The 10,058-nt window shown below is 40.0% G+C and overlaps 1 protein-coding gene across 1 annotated transcript; it reads right to left on the bottom strand.

Annotated features, from left to right (window-relative positions):
* Nucleotides 1-6,432: 6,432 nt before the first annotated feature.
* On the bottom strand, nt 6,433-6,957 carry LOC131649725 (uncharacterized). The gene has a single exon (XM_058919483.1). The coding sequence runs from the start codon at nt 6,955-6,957 to the stop codon at nt 6,433-6,435; it is 525 nt and encodes a 174-aa protein (XP_058775466.1).
* Nucleotides 6,958-10,058: the final 3,101 nt, after the last annotated feature.

Here is a 10,058-nt window from a genome sequence, read left to right as displayed (position 1 = left end):
CGTCTGAAAAAGTCAACTGTACAAGATTGCCATTGACTTTTGGGGAATTTTGGTCAACCATGACTTTTGAAGTTTTAAATCATCAATATATGATATGAGAAGTCATTTGATCAAGAAAAATCAAGAAAATCAATCAAGAATCAAAAAGTCAAAAGTTTGACTTTCATACTTAGAAAATTTTTCTAAGTGTTTTTCATGGTTTTTTCCAAACTTTGAAAGGGAATAACTCAAAATTTCACCTACAAACTGAAAAAAACTTCCAACATGAAAGTTGTAGATTTTGATCCAATAAACAACTTTGACACATATAATTTTTTTCCATAAGATCAACCATTTAAGAGGTATGGAGCTTCAAAGTTGGCATCTTTTGAAAAATTCACTTAAAACTTCATTTTTCTCAAAGTTCATGGATCTTTTTCACCCACTTCCTTAAAGATCTTGAAGAAACTTTCAACTAGGGTTTTGAAGTATGTAATATGAGCTTTCCAAAATGTCCAAGAGCATGAAAAAATATGGAGTGTAGCTATGGTTTTGAATTTTGACATTAGTGACCATTTCACTTGAAATTTCAAGCCATTTTTGCAAAGTTATGAACCAATTTGCCAAATAATGCAAGTAATGACACACCAAAGCAATGATTGAATGATATTTTCTGGTTTAAGATCAGATAGGAAAGAGATAAGAAGCTTGGCCAAAATAACCATGGTTTAGTTACTTTTAACCATTGCATTAAATGTGAAAGATTCCTTTCTATCCCTTAAGCCAAATCATCACTTCTTGAAGCAAGTTGCAAAGTTCTGAGTTCAGAATCCTTGGCCTATAAATAGAGGTTCAAATCACTTCCAAATTCACACCAAAGTCTCACAAATTATAGGCTTTCTCTTTCTTTCTTGAATTGCAAGTTTCTTAAGTTTCAAAGAGGTAGAAATCCCAACCTCTAAACCCTTGAAGTTCTGAGCAAAGTGATGTTTCCCACAACTCATAAACATCATTTGAAACTTGTTTGAACCACTCATACACCCCAAAAACACCTCAAGCTCAAAATCACTACCTCACTTCTCAAATATGCATAACCATGGCCTTATCATGCCAAAATCCATTCAAGATCATTTCTGTCAGAACTAACACTTCCAACACCTCATATATATCACATATGAACTATCCCAATCATCATCCATGATCTGAAACATCAAAATCATCAAATTCGATCCTCACACCATAGCTCTGCAGATCGGGTGCCACAAACTGATCAAAAGGTTTTCAGTTCATTCCAAGACTTCAAACATGTTCCATAAGGTCCACTGAAGGTGTTCAGATCAAGAAACAACATCTGGAATCCCTCATTTGCAGAATTCGATTTCCAGTTTTGACATTTTTAAGGTAAGCTCTCTTGAACTTCAAACTCTATCATACATGCATCATAAATGAAAAACTGCCATACTATCTTGTTTCTGCACATGCATGGATCATTAACCCTCAATCAATTGCCAATTATCTTGCACAAACACGATTTCAGATTGAATTAGGGAATTAGGGTTCTTCGTGTTCATCAGAAAATTGATAGCCTTAGAGTGAAAATAAATGCAATTAAAGACCACCATCATGATCCTTATGAAAAAACGAGTGAGTTAGACCCTTCACTTGATCAATTTGGTTCAGTTTTCAGAAAATTCAAAATCAAATGGGGATGGTGTTCTTGGCGCCATTTTTTTGTTCAGAAATTCAAATACTTGTTTTAAATATAATCAAATGAGCGTGTATCATTAACAAGCTGCGCGCGCAGCTCAGTTGGTTGTTGTTTTGGTTGGTGAGCATAAGGTCACGGGTTCAACACCCTTAGGGACCAAAACATTTTTTTAACAACTATTTTTCTTTCATTTTCTTTTACAACTTCATTTAATTATTTAACACATCAAATTAACTCATTTTTTATTCATTTTTTACACACCTCTTATTTAATATACATATTTTGACAATATCAAAAAAAATCACAAAAAAAGATTTATTTAATATGTTTTTAATTAGGTTTAAAATGATACATTTTTAAGTGTTTTTAATTACTTTAAAATTGTTTTTCATTTAATTTTTAACCTAATCACTTGTAAATATTTTTTGTGATCGAACCCTAATCATTTAGGTCTTAATTAAGCATTAAAACTTGTTTTAACTTAATTAAGTTGACTTTTGTCAAATTCAAATCGTTTTAAGACGAGCGATCGCGATTCTTTTTCAAAACGATAAGCCACTTCTTTTTGATTAAATTGATCAATTGATTTTCAAAACGAAGTGGGGCCTCTCGAATATTAGAGAGTATAAGTCCCATTTCTTTTCTTTTTGTACAGTTTTCCAAAACATTCTTCAAAACGAAATCTTTTCAAAACAATTTTCAAATCATTCAAATCATTTTCAAAACCATCCACCCTGTTTTATGAAAATAAAACAGGGGCCTCTCGAATATTAGAGAGTATAAGACCCACTCCTTTTTCCTTTTGTACAGTTTTTTTTCTTTAAACAATAAAACTCCTTCAAAAATAAAATCTTTTCAAACATTTTTCAAAATCATTTTCAAAACAACCAAACTTCAAAGAAACAAAACTTTCCAAAATATCATGGGCCTCCATGTAGGTATAAGTCCCAAGCCCTTTTGTACATACCCACTCAAGTACATGAAATTAGGTATTTCATTGTACGCCTTTTGTACATATCTCGATCAGGTTGTTTTTTAACTTTGAATAACAAACCAAAAATGAAGGTTTCTTTAAATCTTCCCAAAAATATACCATGGGCCTCCATGTAGGTATAAGTCCCAAGCCCCTTGTAAATACCTGTTTACATAGCTGTTGAATAAATTCAAGTGGACTTCTCCCCGAATATGAGTCCCGAGCCCCCGTGTATGCAAATGGATCATGCTTACAGGTATATTTCCTTCATAAACTCCATTATATACACACACTTTGTCATATGTATAACTGTTCATATCTGTTCATGTACTTGTTCATATTTGTTCGTACTTGTTCATACTTGTGATTGTGTTATATACTTGTTCAACTTAGTACAACACTAGGTTCCCCATAGCCTCCTATTGGGCTTCGTGCAAAGAATCTCCACTAGTTTAGGTTAGGACATAGAGTATGGTTTCCCGGTGAAATCGCTCTAAGAGCTCAAACCAACTATACCATGCCTCCCCTTGGGCTTTGTACAAACGAGTGACCCTCCCATAGCCTCCTCTTGGGCTTACAATGCAAGGACCCTGGATTGTCCCTCCCATAGCCTCCTCTTGGGCTTACAATGCAAGGACCCTCGGATAGCCTCCTCTTGGGCTTCGTACAAGGACCCACGGGCTTCTTATAAGCATCCCCCAATATCCAAAACCAAATACCCTAGGAGATTAGACATTTTTCATCTCTATGCTAGGAGTATCTCTTATATATCATCACAAACAATCAATCAATCAAACTTTTTGCCACAAGGCTGGCTAATCAATCAAACTTCTTTTTGCCACAAGGCTGGCTAATCAATCAAACCGTTTTGCCACCGTACTGGCTGATTAATCAAAGTTTTTGTCACAAGGCTGACTTCATTGAAACTTTTGCCACGAGGCTGGCTGATTAATCAAAACTTTTTGTCACAAGGCTGACTTCATTGAAAGTTTTTGCCACAAGGCTGGTTAAACAAACAAAAAACAAACAGATGTATGTGATGATATAGATTAGATACATCTAGCATTTAGACGACATTTGTCTATTTTCCTTTGCTTCCACTAGCATAAGTGGGAACTACGATTGCTCTGACTTTCTCAACATCCCTTTGAGAATACGTAGGCACAAGGTCGATCCTTGGCGAGCAAAACAAAACAAAAAAAAAAACCATTCAAACCTTAGCACCCGTAGACCCCGAGCTACAGATGCTCTGATTCCCTTTAAGGGATATGTATGCAGAGGATCGCGATGATCTTTGCGAGCATAATCAAACAAACACCTTAGGTCCCACCAATTTCACAAGAACCTCTCAACAACATGGAATGAAAAACAAAGCAAAGAAACCTGTAGAGTACTACAGATACGTTGGGTGCTAATACCTTCCCTTCGTATAACCAACCCTCTTACCCAAGATCTCCCCCCACTTTTAGGTTATTGCAGCTTTTTTCCTTTTCCTCCTTTGGAAATAATAAAAAGTTTGGTCGAAACAAAGAAAAATCATTTTTTTGAGCACTCGAGCCCAAAGAAGGCATCAGGTGTCTCATCCCACAAAAAAGAGGAACAAAACGGTTTTTCGCCCGCGACAATAGGGCTTGTCCCAAAGATGCTTATCCTTTACCTAACATCGATAGGCTGGCCGACAACTCGGCCGGCTATAAACTGTTGTCTTTTATGGACGCTTACTCAGGTTACAATCAAATTCCCACGGCGAGATGCGATAAACAATGCACGGCATTCATGACTGAGTCGGGAAATTATTACTACAACGTAATGCCTTTCGGACTCAAGAATGTCGGCGCCACCTATCAACGAATGATGAACAGGGTATTCCGAGGAGAGATCGGCGACACCCTCGAAGTATACATGGACGACATGATCGTAAAATCTTGAGGAGACCACGATCACACTGAGCATCTCGAGCGCGTGTTCGAACGAGCAAGGAATTGCAAAATGCAATTCAACCCAGAGAAATGTACAGTTGGCGTCCGGGCAGGAAAATTCCTCAGATTCTACTTAACCGAAAGAGGAATCGAGGCCAATCCCGACAAGTGCCGAGCATTCTATGAACTCCCGACACCCAACAATAAAAAATCCATCCAAGTGCTAAACGGGATGCTCACTGCATTATCTCGATTCGTGGCAAAATATGCCCAACACGCTCTCCCATTTTTCAAGCTCCTACGAAAAGAAGCGACCTTCGAATGGACTGAAGAGTGCGAGCAAGCCCTCTCCCACCTCAAACGAGTCCTATCATAGCCGCTCGTCCTAACCCGACCGAAGAGCGAGGAGATACTATACCTTTACCTAGCCGTCTCAGACGAGGCCGTCAGTGCAGCTCTCATTCGAGAAACCGAAGACGGGAAAAAACCCGTATACTTCACCAATAAAGTACTTCAAGGGCCCGAAGTAAGGTATCAACAAATCGAGAAGGTCGCCTTAGCTCTAGTAACCGCCGTCCAGAGGTTGAGATACTACTTCCTCGCACACACGGTCACTGTCAGAACTGACCAACCTATCAAGCAGCTCCTCAGCCGACCAGATATGGTCGGCAGAATGCTAAAATGGTCGCTGGAGTTGTCCGATTTCGACATCCAATACGAAAGCGGGAAAGCCCTAAAAGCTCAAGTGCTGGCCGATTTTGTAGCCGAAATGACGATGATCACACCACCTCCTTCAACCGAGAACAAGTGGACTATCTACGGCGACGACACTTCTAGCACTTCGGGGAGCGGAGCGAGCATTATCCTCGAGAATGAGGAAGGCCTCATCATAGAGGTCTCCTTAGTCCTATCCTTCCCCACATCGAACAATCAGGCCGAATACGAAGCTTTCCTAGTCGGTCTACGACTCGCCGAGGACATAGGCGCCTGAGAAGTTATTATCTACACGGATTCTCAACTCGTCGCTTTGCAAGTCAATGACGACTACCAAGCTAAAAACGACACCCTCATTGAGTATCTCGCGTTAGTCAAACAAAAGATGAAAAACTTTGCTCGAGCATATGTCGAGTATATACCCCGCGAACACAATTCCCGGGGAGATGTTCTCTCCAAACTCGCGAGCACTAGGAAAAAGGGCGGAAACAAATTGGTAATTCAGGAGATTCTCCCTAAATCGAGCATGGACAAAAACACCACCTTAGTCCAAGTGCACGCTATCGGGGACAGTCAATGTTGGATGACCTCGGTATATAATTTTCTTGAAAAAGGTGAACCGCCAAACAACGCGAAGGAGGCGTCTGCCGTCAAAAGACGAGCCTGCTTGTACGTCGTCGTCGAGGACAAACTTTACCGACGTGGATTTTCCATCCCCTTACTCAAGTGCGTCGATGCTACCCAGGCGCTCGAAATATTACAAGAGCTGCACGAAGGAACCAACGGCCAGCACCTCGGCGGTCACTCCTTGGCAAGAAAAGCTTTACAGGCCGATACTACTGGTCGACCATGCAGCAAGATGCCAAAGAGCATGTTCAAAAGTGCGAAAAATGCCAACGTCACACCGACATGCACCTAGCTCCACCACACGAGCTCAAGAAAATCGAATATAAACACAACAAAATTTCAAATAGAAATGCATTTAAAGAGCCGACCAATATGGCCGGCGATATTCAAGTATTACAATATTCTGCGCACGCAAACCCCAACAATTAACCGGGCAGAACCCCCTGTTCAAAAAGAAATTTAAAAGGCACGCAGGCCATACAATCACGGGCACGCAGGCCGAAACCAACAAATCACTCATTATCTTCTTCTTCAACCGGCATCTCGGGCACCACTTGACCATCAACAATCTTCGACAATATTCCGATATTATCCGTCCTCAGGTCGGGGTTTAGGAGCTTAAGATGATCGACTGCTCGGCGGAAACCCGCCTCTGCCATATCAAGACAATCGAGCTTGAGAGACTCAATCTTCTCGACCATCTCACGCCAAGTCTTCAACCCAGCCACATCCTCAGATTCATCCGGAGTATGCTCCCAGTCTGCCCGCAGATCCGCCAGTTTCTTCTTCTCCTCTTCAATCTCCTCGCCTTTCTTTGCCAGCTCCTCGGCTCTCTTTTTCAGCTTTTCTTTGGAGGCCATAAGAGTCGACTCCTCCTTGCTAAGCTTTTCCTCGGCAGCTTTCCCGCCCAATTCAGCCTTCTTCAGGGCAACAGTAGACGCGGTGTCCCCCCTTGCAAGAACTTGGGCCATTTCCAAGACCCTGATGACGGAGACACTGTCATCATCCAACTGCTTTAGATGAGCAGGGGAATCCATCTCCTCGACCTTCTGAGCATCGGCGGGAGAAACAGCTATGGGGAACCGCTCCAAATATTTCCCGTCTGTGAGACAAGGAGGTAACACGAACGCTCGGTCACCCCCAAGTCCACGGGCACCTCATGACCCTCCTCGCCCTGGTGCTTCCTCTTCCTCGGGTCAAACCTCCCGACAGCCGGGGCCTCTTGATCTAGGTTGATCACAGGGGACCCAGACGATTCGGAGGTGTCACCCGAGTTTCCAAGCCGATTTGCATTTTTAATCTGGAGATTTCTGGCATCTTTTGTCAATTTGGTGAGTTTATCATCTTTCGTCGGCATGGCAGCTGCAAAATAGAACAAGCAAATTAGCAAGAAACACAAATACAATACTCAAAAAGACAAAACTGAATACAACCTAACAGAGCCCTAGTCTCTGCGGGTGTCTGGCAAGAAAGGAGGGCTTTCTTGTTTATCGCTCGGGACTCAATGATCACCTCTCCCTTATCATAGAGGATCGGCTCCCCGCTCCTCGTCACCCATTAGGCCAAGATGAAGCTACCAACATACTTGCACAACATCGCAAAGGACGCCGCGTCCTGATCGTCCAGGTCCTCGTCCTCCCAGGCATAGTGTTTCGGTGGGACATTGAAATGGCCTTTCAACCAAAAGAACGGGAACATGCTGCATAGCTTGGTCCTCACCTCCTCGTCCTCGCTGTACTCCGGGTTACCTTCCTCGTCCTGAACCGTCACCAACTTAGCCAGAGAAGTATACGACCTCTCGCTCTCCATACGAATTATATAGTACCGATCTTTAAAATCCTTAACGGAATCGGTAAACATCTTGAAAAGCCTCTGGTAGGCATTCTTGAAAGAAACCCAGCCATATTTCCAGTCGACCGCCTGCCGCTGGACACGGAAGCAACGACAAAACAAGGTCGTTGTAGCGCCGGTATTAAGATAGTCGCAAACTTTCTCGAAGGCCCTCTGTTATACCCCAAAATTTGCCCGCATCTTTTTTCAAGAAAACTCCAATCTGAAAATTAAGAGTCTCATATAATCATGGATTTTTATTTCAACAAATATCCTGACATATGAAATACTTAGTTTTTAGAATTTTTCTTATACAGTAATTTGGCTTGCAGTTGAATTTATTCTTACGCAAACGCCAAATACTGTTTATTACTTCACACATGCTATTTATTTATTTACAAATAAATAGTACTGACACAATTGGTACAGAGTTAAATCTTTTGCAGGCGCAAAATCAGGAAACTCAGACTGTACTGGTAACAGTATATATTAGTTATTTATTATGTCTGTGTTTTTAACAAGTCATGTAAATAAACTTTAATTTTACACATAAAACAAAAACAACAAAAAGAAAATTAACTTGGACTGTTGATTTTTCACTCTAACTGCTACAGTCAGTTGACAGCCAAACTGCTGGCAGTACAATTCTCAGTGTTTTGTACCATCAATCAAATCAATCTTTCACAATTCAAAATTCCAAGATTTTTGTTCTAGAAGTCTTCTGAATATCACGCGATTAGCAGAGACTCAACACTGCACAAAAATCAGGTACGCTTAACTGTCTCCTACATAAACAGTCCCTGACTAGGGTTTTCTTGTTTTTACAGGAGAAACAAGTTTTTGAGAGCTCAAATGGATTTCATACACATCCATATATCTCAAAATACCATCATACAAATTTTCAAACTTCAATTCACTCAGACGCACCGTCAGCAGCTCAAACAGTCAACAGACGACCCGTTTGACCAAAAAAGTCAACAGACAGTCAAAAATGAAATTTTTTGTCAAAGTCCATATTTTGTCAAAGGATTCATCATTTGATCATTGGATGATCATAATTCATCAAGGAAAGATCAAAAATCAACAAAACCCTAAGATTCAAAATTAGGGTTTTTGCCTGAAAAGTCAACTCAACTTTGACTGATCATAACTCTCTCATCCTTCATCCAAAAAATTCAAACCAAAGCTTATTTTGAAGGAAATTCAATTATCTTTCAAATTCCATTGATCCCATGGTCATTGGATTCACCATTTGAAAAATATGATCAAAGACATTACAGGTCATTTTCAAAGTCAACAAAAAGACACTTTTTTCAAAAGGACACACAAGGAGCATCAAAAATCATTTTGACATGAGACCAAAGGCATTGGTTAGAGGACTCTTTGAGGTTTCCAAAAAGTGCAAGATCTCCTTCATATGACAAAAATTGAGGGATTTACACCTTGTTGAAGTTGGCTAAATTTTGGGAAAATGCATGAAACCAACATTGCTCAAAAATGTATTTTTTCCAAATGGGGCCAAGTTTTCATGGTTCAAACATGTTTGCCATGATATTATGGGCCTCCCACGACCAAGACAAGGCCCATAACATTTTTCATCCATTTTTGCTTGATTTTTTCTTATTTTAAGATTAAATTAAAAGGAAAAATGAAAGGATAAAGGATAGCTTACAATCTAAGCATGACTCACCCAAGGAACCTTCATTTTTCTGCAGAGAATTGAAGAGCAAGGCAAGTGCATTGAAGAGAAGAAGACTTGGTCAAGTTTTCAAAGATTTTTAATATTTAAAAATCAAAGTTTCAACAAAGCTCATCAATGCTTTTAGCTTAGTTTTTAAGCAGCCCTTGGCTTATAAATAGGCTAGCATACTTCAATGTAATGAGGACACACAAAATAGAGCAAAGATATAGCAAGAACACACTTCATATTTCAAAAAATAATCAAAGAAACTTCAAAATTCGTACTTAAATTTGCAGCTAGTTTCAAAGCAAACTAAGTCCATAAATCACTTCCTGGAACTTATTTGAGTAAGTTCAAATCCATAACCAAGTTCATAGAGGCCTGAAACTCGAGTTCTCTCACTCTCCGATTTGGTAAACTTTCATTGATTTCAAATTCAAATTTCATGCGTTGTTAACATGTCTCACGGTTATGGTTGAGCTTATACTGATCATTAGATCAGGTTTGAACCCTAGCATGAGAGTTCTAACGTCCTGAACATGGGTTGCCATTGTCAACCGTGAGTTTATGTTTCTCTTCGAATCTCTTAACACAAGCATTTTCAGTCCAAACTAACCTCACCATTGG

This window comes from Vicia villosa, linkage group LG2, assembly GCF_029867415.1.
Source record: "Vicia villosa cultivar HV-30 ecotype Madison, WI linkage group LG2, Vvil1.0, whole genome shotgun sequence".
Classification (NCBI taxonomy): domain Eukaryota; kingdom Viridiplantae; phylum Streptophyta; class Magnoliopsida; order Fabales; family Fabaceae; genus Vicia; species Vicia villosa.
Note: the sequence above shows the minus strand (reverse complement) of the source record. Positions and strands in the feature narration are given on the sequence as shown.